The 14,550-nt window shown below is 35.5% G+C and overlaps 2 protein-coding genes across 4 annotated transcripts in view; both read right to left on the bottom strand.

Moving 5' to 3' along the window:
• OPN3 (opsin 3) overlaps nt 1–14,550 on the bottom strand; it is a 47,611-nt gene that overhangs the window by 32,189 nt on the left and 872 nt on the right. Inside the window, exon 2 of one of the 3 annotated variants that reach the window (XM_035280972.3) lies at nt 3,997–11,239. The exons of 1 other annotated variant lie outside the window; for it this stretch is intronic. In XM_035280972.3, coding sequence (XP_035136863.1) covers nt 11,199–11,239 — 41 coding nt within the window. In that variant the 3' untranslated portion in view covers nt 3,997–11,198. Of the gene's footprint in view, nt 1–3,996; nt 11,240–14,550 lie in introns of those variants that run through there. One more of the 3 variants, XM_035280973.3, reaches the window with a different exon arrangement.
• CHML (CHM like Rab escort protein) lies at nt 3,997–11,066 on the bottom strand. Its single transcript, XM_078357247.1, has one exon. It carries the CDS (start codon nt 10,929–10,931, stop codon nt 8,958–8,960), a length of 1,974 nt encoding a protein of 657 aa, XP_078213373.1. The 5' UTR covers nt 10,932–11,066; the 3' UTR covers nt 3,997–8,957.

Here is a 14,550-nt window from a genome sequence, read left to right as displayed (position 1 = left end):
TCTGCAAAATGGGGATAATAAAATATCTACCCAATTGGATTCTTATAAGGATAACATAAAATCAGTATAGCAAGCATGCAGAGCAATACTTGGCATTCAGTTAGTGCTAAGTGTTAGTTACAGTTTCATCTCTGTATCCCCAGAGTCTAGCACAGAAACTGGGACAGTTCATGCTCATAAATATTACATTGTGTTGAACCCTGTGCTTCACTTGGCAGTGTCTAGTTAAGGTTCTTATCTGCATTAAACATAATGACTCATTCCATTGCAATTAAGTGTTTTCTATAGTTAACGCCATCTAATAATGCCAAGTTGCTGCCTATCTCATTGCTTGGTGAACCACCAGTGAGTGCAAATGTGTGTACAACTATGGGTGATTTATTTAGTCTTGAATAGGCTTCTCTGAAGCCATAGGATATTGTTACATATGTGTAATTTGATTAATATGCCAAGTCTGTCAAGTAAATAGTACCCCTTCCAAAAACAGTATGTTAAAATGTTTTTACATTGATTTTGAGGTAGTTGCCATGCATAGAAAGATTGCCTTTCATATCTATTAATATAATTGCTTTGGAGACTATTTCTGGAGAAAATGATTTTAAAAATACAAAAATTCACAAATTTCTAACCTATACCTGACAACTGGGGCAGGATAAAAAATACTCTCTAGTTCTCGGACTTTGGTTTTGGAATCTAAGTTACAAATAAACCACCAGAAGGAAGTCACTGTGGATTGGTGAGGGAAGGGTGCGGGGATCTGGGGGATCTATATGGGAGCAGCAAATACAGCATTCCTATCAGCAATGACCCTGTTGAAGAAGCACTTATGGAGTCAGAAAACCTGAGAAGGAAAGCAGACTCCTTATGAATATTAAACACTTATTCTAGTGCAGTTTTTCTCAACTTGACACTTACTGACATTTGGGGCTGGATAACTGTTATGAGGGAGCTAACCTGTATACTGCAGTATGTTGAACAACAACTGCCCTCTACCCACTAAATGCCAGTAACATGTGATTCCCAGATGTAAAAACCAGAAGTCTCCAGACTGCCAATAAAAGGCTAAACGCTCTGGTTTAAGAATTGCTGCCTCAACGGGAGAAGAATAGCAAAATTATTTAGATATAACATCTTATATTTAAATGTGTACTGTTTCAAGTAGCTTTATTGACTCATATAGGTTTACCCTAAAACTAATTATCTGTAGTAATAATACAAGAAGCCAGGACTATAATTGTGACATATGTTACCAGAGATGGGTCCTAGCCATCCTCTGTTCCTCAGGTTGGAACCTAGAAGGGTGTGAGGGCAAGAGGATGACATGGAAGAAAACAGCCAGTGGAAAACTGCTAGCTGGTCTTTCAATTAGCGAATCATTTTTGGGATACCTGTGATATGCAGTAAACTGCAGGGAATGCAGAGGTGCCATACACATAGTCTTTGTTTGAAAGGAAATTACAGTCTCCTGACAAACTATTTCCAATGCAATTCTCATCTTGCTTTTTACTTTCTCTAGGTATCTGGTTGGTACTTGCAGGGGGTATTACAAATAATGTTATGTAGTCCAAAATGAGAACAGAAGAACATATAACTCATTTCTCTTTAATACTTCACTTAAATCATTTTAGGAAATTAACAACTGTATTATTAATTGCCTAAAAACAAGACTCCAAGCTCTTCCTCAGCCAATACATTCCCCCAAATTTCTTCTTTATAGTTGGTAAAATACTGCAATGGTTACACAAACTTTTACTGTAAATTTAACTTTTACTGTAAATAATAGTAAAATTAATTTATGGTAATGATTAAAAAAAACTTGCCCCATATTGGGTAATATTTATTTTTATCTAAGAAAGGAATAAGGAACAGATTAAAGTCCCAAATGAGCAGAAATAGAGAACTCAAGGGCTTTAATTATATGATGTGTAATAAAAAGAACTGGCATAAAACACTGCACTAGTGTCCTCGAGGATTATTTATAAAATGCCTAAATATGTATCTCATTCTAACTGAATTATAATCGGATATTCATCTTCCTGCTACACATTGTCAATCCTGCACCTCTGAATCCAGTCAGTCCTCTGATGTGCATGCCTTCATTAATATTAAAGTTGTCCAGAGTGTATTAGAATTAAATACATATTTAGTAATAAGCGAATGCCAAGAATCATAGGACAACAGCATGAACCAATGATTATATATAAACCTACTAAGCTCTTGACATATTAGAACAAGGAAATCATTTTTCTGATTTCAGGAGTGAACTTAACTCCGTTCTCCTCTTTCAATCATTTGGCCCATTTTGTTATAATTACACAAATCATAATATATAGGATTTTGCTATTTGTTGAAAAGCCAATTGTATTCTAAAGTTCCAGAAGCCACCACTTTTTAAATAGTGATTTATGTGTTAGTCTTTCATGTAATAAATCACTCTCTTGAAATGGAAGCAAAGCCAGCATTTCATTTTTCATTACTGGGTCTAAATACAAAGTAGGAGAGTCCAGGCAAGTCACTTAATTCCTCCAGGTTTTATCTATAAAAATGGGTATAAATACGTGCCCTTTCTTACCTTACACAGTGGTCCAGAGGATCACGTAAGAAAATGTAGTTGTCAAGAGAAAAGCATTCCTACAAATGCTGTATAGCAGAACTGTTGTCATCCATCTTTTGTTACAGTCAAATCTTTCAGGTGAATCACTCAGCTTCTGTACAGTTCATGCCTTACAGAAAGCTGGAAGTACTGTGTCCCCTGCTGTTGAAATGTGAATACATTTGGTTGTTGGTTAAAAGGAAATGAACTACACTGCAAATGCCTCTTTATAATGAAGGTAAAAATACTAAAATTAAAATTTGAAACTCTTCAGAGGAAAGCAGCTACTTCCATGCAATAGGAGTATGACTTCCACTTACATTCATGATGAATGTAAAGAAAATTAATCTTAAATCAGAATTTCTTGGTATTGAAACTTGATGATCTAATTTCATTATACTTCCTCTCCATAACAAAATTAATCTCAATCAGAATTTCTTCGTATTGAAACTTTATGATCTAATTTCATTATACTTCTCTCTCTAAGACCTGGATGTCCTGGGCTTCTGGACCCAATCCCCTGGGGCTTCTCTTGGCTCCTCCAGGCAAGAGAAAAAGTTTCTGATTAATGAGAAAAACCTAACTCACTGAATGTTATCCAAATCAGATTTCAGAGAGTGTTAAATGATTCGGCTTTTAACCTTTAAGCCACCTGTTTTCAACTGTGTAAAAAGTTTTGGCATTTTTAAAAAACGGATGTCATGCACGAGGCAGAGACTTCCCTTTTTTTTCTTTTGCCAGGAAAACAGGCAGTGCTAGCTACAGTGGGGAGTGTGACACGTAAAAAAGGTCTTAAATGCTCATTAAGGTAAAAGGTACCTTACCCTAAGGTAAACATTCCAACAGAATGTTTGTCAGGTACAGAGCACCTATATTTATAGCTCTAATTTCCTAGAATACGGCCAATTCAAAACCCACAGTAGGAGTTTTCATTGGATGTTTGTTAACTAAATCACCTTGATTTGCATCTCTCAGGCTGACTGGAGAAAGGGTCTGTCTGCATCCTCAGTAGCTGAGATCTGGCTTTCGCACAGTTCTCTCTGCAAACCAGGTTTGGTCATATCCATGCATCCAACTTTCATCTCCATGGTTTTTAAGATTCCCAAGTGACATGTCTGTTCTTGCATTTACGGTCATACTTTAAATAATATATGATGTCTTCATGCTGATGTCCTAAAATGTATTACTAATATTTTTATTACTATTCCTTAATGGTGATCAACAAAGAAAAAATAAATTATGAAGTCCATCTTGACCGAGAATTCCTTCTCACCAAGGTTTGTAAAACTTTCTGCCGCACATATTTGAAAATGACCTTTTTTGACTTTAATACCTAGAAATGTATATTTTAACTTAAAATAGAATTTTAGAAACTTCTAAGAAATCAGTAATTTTCTCACCAGTTCAGTAAACCACTTTACCAATTTATCTTTTATTTTTTATTGTATACATCAACATTTAACAGAAGAAAAATAAAGAACCCCTAATGTTAAACTGAAGTTAATTACATGTTATCTTCTGATTCTTTTCAATATAGACCTAAATTTTCAAACATATATCAGTAAACATAATTTATGCTTATTAACATTTTTGAATCTCACATTTTGCATACAATTTTACATACATTAATATTATTTAATGGCTCTATAACATTCTATGATAGCACTAGAAATACACCAAAATTTACTTATCCATTTCCCAGTCGTTGGACTTTTTTCCCCCTTAAAGTTATGTGAGTGGAATTGCTAGAAACCTCTGTACCAATAGCTTTTTTTTTCTTTTAAATATTTTGCTGGGCATATGCCACTCAAAGTGAGTATGTCAAAAGATTGATCAGTTATAAAGCCCTTTTAATAATCTTCTACATAGTTCTCTTAAAAGGCTACTAATATACAATGCTGCTGCTATGAGGACATATGCAATTAAAACAATTTTGTAATACAAGAGCATGAACTAAGTCAAAGTTGCATTTTTTAATAGTAGGAAATTTGAACACCATTCAAATAATTGATCTTTCTTATTTACACAAGATCTCTTTATAGATTTGCCTAAGAAAGAGTACAAAGCCTTATGGATATGCATGTAGTTTTACAAAAATTGAGCGCATCCATGTGTAATGCAAATAGAATCCTTTAAATTTCATCTTTTCTTGTTTTGTCTTTTTCCTATCCAATACACATTTAAAATTTTTCTTTTAGTTGATCTACCTTGTCAATTGCCATTAAGTTTCTTTGTACCACTATTGATGTGAGACTTGTAGTCTTTATTTTTCCTTCTATACTTAACATTTTAATTCATTTGGAATATCACATGTAAAATAGATCTAATTTTTCCACACTGACATCTAACTAGTCTTTCCACCAGCAGTTATTAATATTTCTTTCTTTCCAATTGGTTTATTAGTTTTAGTTAAACTTTCTACTTGGCACCACAGAATATTCAGAAAGGTTGTTTAATAGCATGTTTTAAGGATTTGAAGGGCAAGGCTCTCATTTTCCCCCTATATTAAAAAAACTTACATCTTTGCTTGGTTACTTTCCTAAATAATTTATTACAACTATGCCATATTACACACAGCAACCAGTTGGAATGTTAAATGGAACCGTAGTAAATTTACATGCTAATGTCACATATTCACATACTGGCATTCCTTTGGATGTACCTTTATATTTTAATACACATTATCTAACTTAATCCTCACAATAATTCTGTTCTGCAGATGGTGAAATAGATACTAGGAGTGACTTTCCCAAGAGTATACAACTGGTAAGTAGTGAAACAAGAAGTGTAATTCTGGTTTTCAAAAAACTCCCCATCTCCCCATGTACTACTTTTCCATTACACCAGGATGGCTCCCATGGGAGTTTGCTCATTTTTAAAAATGTGGTTCCTTAAACCTGCTTCTATTTAGGCATCTTTCTTAATTTATCTCAGTAGAGTTACATAACTTGCTTTGACAGTCTCATATGTATTAATAACCAAACACTTTTTAAATTGCAGTTTGTCACTGCTGAGATGTAGAAATTAGATTTTTCAAAATTATATAGCCTACAACTTCTTGCATTAGTCTTTTATTGTTAGTACATTTATATACTCTAGGTTTAAGTAGTCGTAAAGCCATGCTAATAGAAAACACTTACTCTACTTTCCTGACCTTCCTCATTCTGTGAATGCTGGCTTTTACTGCAATGACAGGTTTCTTTAACCATATATAAAAATGGTGCCAACACTGTTTACTTTTTGCTTGAGAAATGTTTATGTTTTCCCAGTAGGAATAATGGTAGCTTTTGGTTTACATACCTAACAGACTCTAAGAAGTCTATCAAAGAATTGCCAGAAATAATTAAATCAAGGGTGGAATGATGAATTTTTGAGAAGTTATTTGTAGTTAATACTTTGGATTTTTGACTATTTGTTCTGTTGATGCTGACTTAATGGCTGTTCTGCTGAACACCAGCCTTATAATCCTGATAGCAAATTACTTGTTGCTGCATTGTTTGCCAATATTTTATTCTGCATTTTTCATCTGTTGAGAATGAAATTCTTCTAAAAATGTCTGACTCCGTATTGAGCCTGTATTTGCCTCAAAATGCAATCTGAAGCAGTCTTTCATGATACATGGATAGACATTATTCAAACATTTGAAAAAGTTCACCAGTAAGTCCACTAGGGTGAAAGTCCAACCTGTCAGAAAATTACACTGGGTTATATCTCCTAAGTTTTAAAATGCTTTTTATTGCCATAATTTCTCATTTCCCACAGTTTATATTCACTTAAGTAAGAAATATATTCATTTTCTTCATTTTTAAATCAACCTTTATTTTGGACTAATTTTTCCTATCTCCATTATACTCAGCTAAACCATCTTTTGCAACTTCTCATTGTTCCTGTCCTCAATTTCTTATGAATAATCTGTGATATTAAAAATCTTTTCAGTAGATCTGGAATACCTTCACCTTCATTTATCACTTTACATATTTTTTATTTTAATTATTATTTTATAGGTCTATTTCAAGTATCTCAGTTGTTTTGATATACTTAAACTTTAGGATAAAGTTTAAATATGACTTTACTATATTTTTAAAAGTCAATGAAATCCATGACTTTGCTACTTTAAGTTGTCAATTACTTAAATCTGTCTGGTCTCATTTTCCTCACATACAGAGGAACAATAAAGAGTGTATTCAGAACAAATTTTGGCCTGGTAACATTTTTTATAACACAATCTTCAGATCAAAAGATGTGTTACTGAAGAACATTATTTTGTTAAAACTTAGCCAAATTCTACTTCAATGAGATCCATGTTCTAAAATATATTTGTTTAGTTCATCTTAATCTTCACATTTCTCTGATCAATAAGCTGTAAGACCAGTATGTGCTTTTTCCCTCCAGCAATGCTAGACTAATTTTTGTGGGCACATTTTCTTTTTCCTGCAGTGCCTACATTCCTCTAACAAGTGAATGTTAGTGGAAAGATCAAAGGTCTTAGAATCACAAGATTCAATCCCCATGTTGGCTCTTCCACATACTAGATTCTGAGCAAATTACTAATAATTCTCTATTTATTCTTTGAAGATGATATGGTTTGGCTGTGTCCCCACTCAAAGCTCATCTTGAATTGCTGCTCCTAAGTTGTGGGAGAGACCTGGAGAGAGATAACTGAATCATGGTGGTGGTTTCCCCATACTGTACTCACAGTAGTAAATAAGTCTCACGAGATCCAATGTTAAAGGGGTTTCCCTTTGCACTTGGTTCTTATTCTCTCTTGTCCACCACCATGGAAGACATGCCTTTTGCCTTCTGCCATGATTATGAGGCCTCCCCAGCCACACCAGAACTGTGAGTCCATTAAACCTCTTTTTTCTTTATAAACTATCATCTCAAGTATGTCTTTATGAGAAGCATGAGAACAGACTAATACAGAAAGTATATGCAAATCTGCCTAGCAGGGTTACTGAGAAACTGTCATGAGAAAGCATAATACTAAGTACCAAGCACATGATATATGCTGTTTCAGAGCAAAAACTGCCACAAGGATCATCATTCTCTGTCTGAGGAATGGAAACTGGACTAGAGGAAGAGCAAGTTCATGTCTTCTGAGAGCTCCACAGGTTTTCACCCCACTGGAGTACTACCAGTTTTATGATGTTGGGTGGTTCTGGGAGAAAAAAGTTTCCATACTCTAGCCAACACCTAAGAGGCAAGAGAAATTTCAGAAGGTTGTTACTTCACTATTTGTGAAGTGGGACACAGTAGAAAGGGCATGGTAAATCCTCCTTTGATTCATTCCTATCAGTTATGTTAGTGATATTAATTAAAGTGGTAGAGCCAACAAGGTGGTATGTTTCATTCTCGATAAGAAATCTTAGGTAATCTAATTATAGAGGGTTTTAGAACTATCTGTAATCCCAGGTCAAAAATGCCTCACTCCGTTTCTCCTTAGGAATTTTTAAGAATTCCTCCTTAGAAATTTCAGAACAAGCCTTCTGAAGTATCTTTTCCTGGGGCACTTCATTTTTCCTTTTGGTCTATGTTACTTGTTGGAAGTTCTTTAAGTGCCACATTAGGGATCTCCAGAAATTTTCTAAAGTATTAAGCAAGAATAAATCTTATCCTTCAAATTTTCTTTGCAATCAACCTCCCCCCAAAATGAGCTTTTCAATCACTAAAAATTGAACTCCAACTCTTTTTGTAAATTAGAACACTGCGGTGGCATCATTGCCTCATCAGTTACAAGGGTCAAGTGGGTATTAGAAACTTCGGACCTTCACAATGAATAAAGGATCATGCAAAGCTAATCTTTTAACAATTACAGACAAACGTATTTTATTATCATATTGGCATCTGTATTAGTTGCTATTCCTACCACCATGTCTATATATTTATATTATATGCAAAAGATCCACATAATTTACCATTTGTGTGTGTTTCACTATTCAAACAGGCTGCAGCAACTCTAATAGCTGTAAAAGTAATTAAAATATTACTTGGGTATTACTAATTATTCTGTAGACAAAGATAAAACCTGAAGATCATTAGCAAATACAATGTTACCTTTAAGCTGAGTTGCTAACATGGAACCCTTACATACATACCCAATACTAAAATAAAGCTAACTCTGTTTTAAGACTTTGGATCACATAGCCCATTCTAAACAAAATGTTCAATAATCAGTAAATCACTTGTTGATAGGTTAACAAAGATATTCAATGTTGAATGTCTGAAAGAGAGTTAAAGATAACATCTGCATAGCATTCATCATATATCACCACTTCTAATTACTCATATGGGAAACTGTTCTTTAAATGAGAATATTCTGACGCCACGGTAAAGGTCCAAAACTGCATTTCCAGATAGTTCTTTTCTAATTTTGAAGGTGCTTCTCTGGGCTTTCTAGGTTTTTGCTTTCCTCAGAGGATTGTAGTTTGGCTATTACTGTATTATTGGTCCCAGGAACCTCTGGCTGCTTATCATCACCATCAAAAATAATGTCTTCTGGATTTGGAGGTGGAGGGCAGAATTCTTCACTTGGAAAGATCTCCTGGAAAAGCGTTTCAGCTTGCTTGACAGCATGCTCATTTCCCAGTCCACAGTCAGGCCCAGAGCAGACATAAACATTGGAAGGTAAGCCATTATATGAGCTTCTGCTAATGCCTGAGGAATCTCTCATATTAAAATAAAGAGCCCACAAGAGTCTTGGCTTTGTAAGTTCTTCCTTGTTTATTTCTATATCAGCATACGGAGTGAATAATTTCTCCACCACTGGTTCTAAGTCTTCTCTTGCTGTTTTAGAAGATGAACACGTCAAATGTACCAGATAGGTGTCCTTCATGCATGTCATGGTTGAAGAACATAGTTCTGTGACCCGAACAGCACAAGCTCCTGGTTCTGCTGGAGGAACTATCAAAATGGAAGTCTGCTGATCTGAATCTGTCTTTAGTATAGACTTGTCTGTAATGAGTACTGCCCTGGAGATCTGCTTATACTGCACATTTAAGCATGTTTCCTCAGAAAGGTAACCGTCTTCCACAATAAAATACTTAGCATTTATTCTTTGACCAAAGTGATCTATAATTGCTTTACATCTTCCAGATTCTTTGTCGACTACAAAGCATTGTACTTTATGACGAAGACAATAGATTCCACCGAAAACTGCACACATCCTACAGAAACACTGGGGAATTTCTCCTTGGCCATACAAGGGAAATAGGAAGGGAGTGTTCCCAAACCGTCCAAGACACTGAAGGAAGTTTTTAGTTGCATTAAGGCCATCTATTGTAGTGCAAGATGATTCTGATGTCATTGCAATTGAGTGCAGTACAAAATGTTGAAGGTTGGGAGTTAATTTTTTAGTTTTTAAGTACTCTGAAAATGAACACTGCCTAAAAGCTTGGTATTCGTCAGGATGTTGTTCATACTCTAAACAAAATGTGAGAAATTTCATTAGTATCCTCTTTTCAACCATGGTAAGTTCCTTGCTATTAAAGACATCAGCTCTAGAGCAAGGCACTTGTTCTACCTTTCCTTCTCGAAATGCAAGAATCCTAGTGACATTTTTAAATTCTACATAACGACTAACATCTGATTTGATTAAAAGGTCAATTAGTGATCCTTGAGAATACAGCAGTTTTGATACCAAATCAATATTAAACCTCCTTCCTTCTTTAACTATTTTAGAGTAAGTAATCCTATTTCTATTTGGTTGATTGGCATTGTCTTCTACTGTAGATGTGCTTTCATCTTTAACTCCATCTTTATCTGAAACTGTGTGTATGCAAGTTTTATCTCCACAATACTTTTCTTTCTCCACTGATTCGTCTACATCAGTTATTTCTAGGGAAATCTCTCCAGCACTTTTCTGAGTGTGTTTGGCAGGCATTTCATCACTATTAAAGTACGATGACTGGCTTTCTTCAGGCAAGCATGCAGAATCCAGAACTTCTGTGAAGGTACTAGACACCCCTGAGGAAGGATTTTTCTGCAGAGCACCAATCTCTTCAATGTCATCCTCCACATCCTGACTCGCATAACAAAAAGCTTCTGTATGTTGAATAGTTTCATCCTTCTTGCGAAGAGTAATGGCTTCTTCCGTTTCATGGATCAGGTCTTGCCATGCAACAGTACTTTCTTCCCCAATGTCATTGTTTTGCTGATACTCCTTCAACCAGGATAGCAATCCTGAAAAGCTGAAACTAGCCCAGTTTCCTCCATAGTAACTTCTTGAATCAACATGTAGAACCCTCTGACCACTTCTTGAACATGCAGCTGCAAGAATGGATTCAGGCAAACCTGTCCCTATTATAATCACATCAAACTCTGTGGGTAGATTGTCCGCCATTCTAGGAAGTAAAATCGTCTGGTGACAACTGCTGATGAAAGAAATAAGGTGTGACTATGCTGTAATAAAATCTGTCCTTCTGATGTTCCACTTTATCCCAGAAGCTCTGAAGTTGCAGGTCCTAGCTGTTTAATGGTTACCCTTTTAAAATATTTTTTTTCTTGTAAGTCAGTAGCATAAAAACATGAGAAAGTACATCTAATCACATCTGAGAATACTAAAACGGATGTGTGGTTTCATTTCTGCATTTCATCTTAGCAGTAAATGTCAAAATGCATCATATATGCATTTGTGACTGGAACTCTTCTCTGAAAGAAGAAAATTCAAGAAAGAATACATTGTAAACAATGAGAAGATAATTTCATGCAACAATTACAATCCATTGGAGTGTGACTTATTATTTGAACATAAACCTCCACTAAAGCATGTCTTAAATGCTTTCTCACATATTTTCTAATTTCTTGAAAATGAACAATAGAGATAAAACAGCCCTCCCCAAAATTAGGCGATATAATAATGGAGAATGAACATAATGTTTCACAAAAATAAAGAAGAAATAACATAATACAACTCTCTAAATTTAGCTTTTAAGAAAACTAGCATGTGAATAAAATACACAGCCGTGAGCTTAGACTAATAGGAGCATGTGGTTCCATTGTTTATAGAAACAGATTATGTACTATGTGCATACTGCCATGATTAAAAATATTTCTGTGGCCATTACAGTCTGTGTACGATTCCAGAATAGCTGAATAGATGACCTTTCTATGCCACAACCACACGTAGGATCTTATGGTAGGAATAGGAGATTATTTCTACCGAATTGTTAGTCAGATGATTTAAAAAGGATGAATTCAGTAAAACAACCAGTCATTTAAAAATATTTCGGCTCATACAGAATAGGCCTGAGGAGGAAAATGTATTTATAAAAAATATTTATATGAATGTACGTATGCATATATGTCTAAGTAAAAAAGGAAAAAAGTGTTTAAGTGTAAGTTAAAAAGGAAAATTCCTGGTTTCATATTAAAATATCTTGATATAAATAATACCTACTCCTAACATTTGAATATGATGTTTGCATTCTGCCACTGTCTCTGCAACCCTGAATCTCTGTATCCCAACATCCTCTATCTAAACATCCTCTGCCAAGACTAACATGTTGTTTGTTCTTATTTTTGAACGGGTAGTAAAAAAAAAAAAAAAAAAAAAAAAGACTCCTGGTTACATTCCATGTGCACAAGACATCTGTGTGATGCTATGTGTGGCCGGAGGTAGAAAAGCCCAGGTGCTGAAGAGCATACTCACCTGAAAGTCTTCAGACTAAAGCATTATACATACAACACTGCTAAACTTTCTAACATTCATCATTGTAGTTTTGAGCTCTGGTTTTCACTACGGTTAAACCTACTAAAATATAGATCAGTACAAGCTGGACCTGTCTAGGCCAAGATGACTAATAATTCTGTATACTGGTAAAATAAGCCATTCAATTGGAACTTAGATTAAATTGCGTAGGTTATAGATCTTTAGTTTAACTAAAATGGCAATCCTAACAGTCCTGTTTAGTCACAGCGTCTGCCTCAAGATATCAAGAATTCCACTCATTTTCGGCACTCCCTAAGAACCAGGAATTAAGTACAGAATTGAGCAGTTGCCTGGCACACTCAAGTATATATTTAAGTATGTCTGAATTACTTATTCTGCTTCCTCCAGCAGGGTGTGAAGAGGGAGACCGAATCTATGATGGTATCTGAAGAGGGTAACCACAGTATATGCTGCTTCTTGGCTTAGAAAGATAGGGCTCAGGGTAGAAATAAGAGCAGAAGTCATTAAGCCCTAAGATCAGGCACCTTCGCGGTCATCAAAACGCAAAGCAAATAGGATGACCTTACAGAGCATTAAGCTGAACTACTCAATAATAGAGATGAGAGAACTGATGGCTGGAGAGATTAAGTGACTTGGGAAAGCCCACACAATGCAAGAGCCATAGGTTCATGAATAGGATCCACTCTTTTGCCATCAGGCCAAGGGTCTTTCCAACAGATAGGGCAGCCTTTCCAAAATCCTCTGCTTCAAGAGCCTACTTCCCTGACTTTTAAATTTCCTCCCCGTTAATAGTCCACTGTTGGGTAGTTATTGCTCTGGGATAGCAATGCAGTCAGTGTCCTCGTTTTCTTCATCCTTAACCCTCATCTAGAAGCACAAACTCTGGAATGTATTCCAGACAAAATTATCTTTGCTAAAAACTTTTAAAACTCTGTAGTAACTTCACTACCAACTTGCCCCCAGGGCTTACATAAGTCTCTCAATCTCTTACTCCAGAATTTCCACCTCTGCATTAAAACCAGGGATAAAGGCATACTTGAAAGCACTAAATGCCCTGAGAAATAGGGCAGCCCTCAGGTAAAATACCTAGCAGTGAACTCAGAAAATCACTTCCACTGGGGTGGGACCTTATGAGGGATCCTGAAGAAGAAAAACAGGAAGGGAGAAGTGACTAGGAGACACAGGAGGGTGGAATCAGCAGAGGAAAGAAGTGAGGAAGAGGGTGGATGCTAGCTAGCACTTACAAAGGACTCAATAGACCCTTGTGTTCAAACTCCTGGGCACAAAAATAGAATTTCCAGCACAGAAAAGGCACTTCAAGGAAGTAAGAACTTTCATGTCTGTGAGCAAACACCTGCTGACTACCCTGGGAACACTACCAATGATACTTTAAGCTTGGGCTCGAATAACCTTCTTAGCATTGCCGAAGGAACTGCCTGATAGGTATTTTTCATTAATATAAGGAGTGTAATCCCATAGCCATCCATATCACCACCTACATACACTTACAGTCCCCTCCCTAAATTTCGAATATTTGTTCAAATGAAATTATCAGATTAAAGCTTCTATGAGGGTCAGGGAGGAGAATATTATAAACATTGAGGCAATCAAATAAAATCGTTATTTCTATATTTTCTTAATTCCCTCAAAACGTCAAAAAAATGAATCATTACAAACATTTGGGTTTGTCATATCATAGAGGTTACTGAATAAGAAAATATTCTTGATAATTCTACAAAGATTTTGCTCTCCCAAACCTACCAAAATAAAAGCAATAATAAAGTATCAATGGATTTAAAAAAGGAATTTTAAGCCTTGAGAAATACATATTTCTATTTCAAATCTCCCTACACATGGAATTCCTGAAGCACACAAAAATAATCCCTTTCCTACATTTCCTTCAAAACACCATGTCTCAGTGAAACTTAAATCTTCCACAGTAAAGAGTATTGTCGAAATAAATCTTCAACAATGAAGTTCTACTTTAATGAAGTAGAGCTAATTACAGTTCATCTGAGATGACACTGGCCGAGCCACTTGTAATGTCACCGGAGACTCCGGTGTGCTGGAACCCATGTACAAGAAGGAAACTACAGTAAAAACAGCTTATAGGGCACACGCCAATTTGCATTCCGAGGACCTGAATGAAACTGTCTCGCTCCCTAGAAACCATTCAAAGGTTTACAAGTACTAATGAGAAATTTTTTTTTCTAAACCTTGCTATTTTAGTTTTCTACTCTCATTTTAGGAAGCAAATACTAGTACATGAATCTAATTTCATCACCCCCTC

The sequence above is a fragment of the Callithrix jacchus genome, chromosome 19 (assembly GCF_049354715.1).
Source record: "Callithrix jacchus isolate 240 chromosome 19, calJac240_pri, whole genome shotgun sequence".
Classification (NCBI taxonomy): Eukaryota; Metazoa; Chordata; class Mammalia; order Primates; family Cebidae; genus Callithrix; species Callithrix jacchus.
Note: the sequence above shows the minus strand (reverse complement) of the source record. Positions and strands in the feature narration are given on the sequence as shown.

Excerpts from the sequence above, each read along its gene's own strand:
- CHML (XM_078357247.1), bottom strand. The coding sequence starts at position 10,931 with ATGGCGGACAATCTACCCACAGAGTTTGATGTGATTATAATAGGGACA.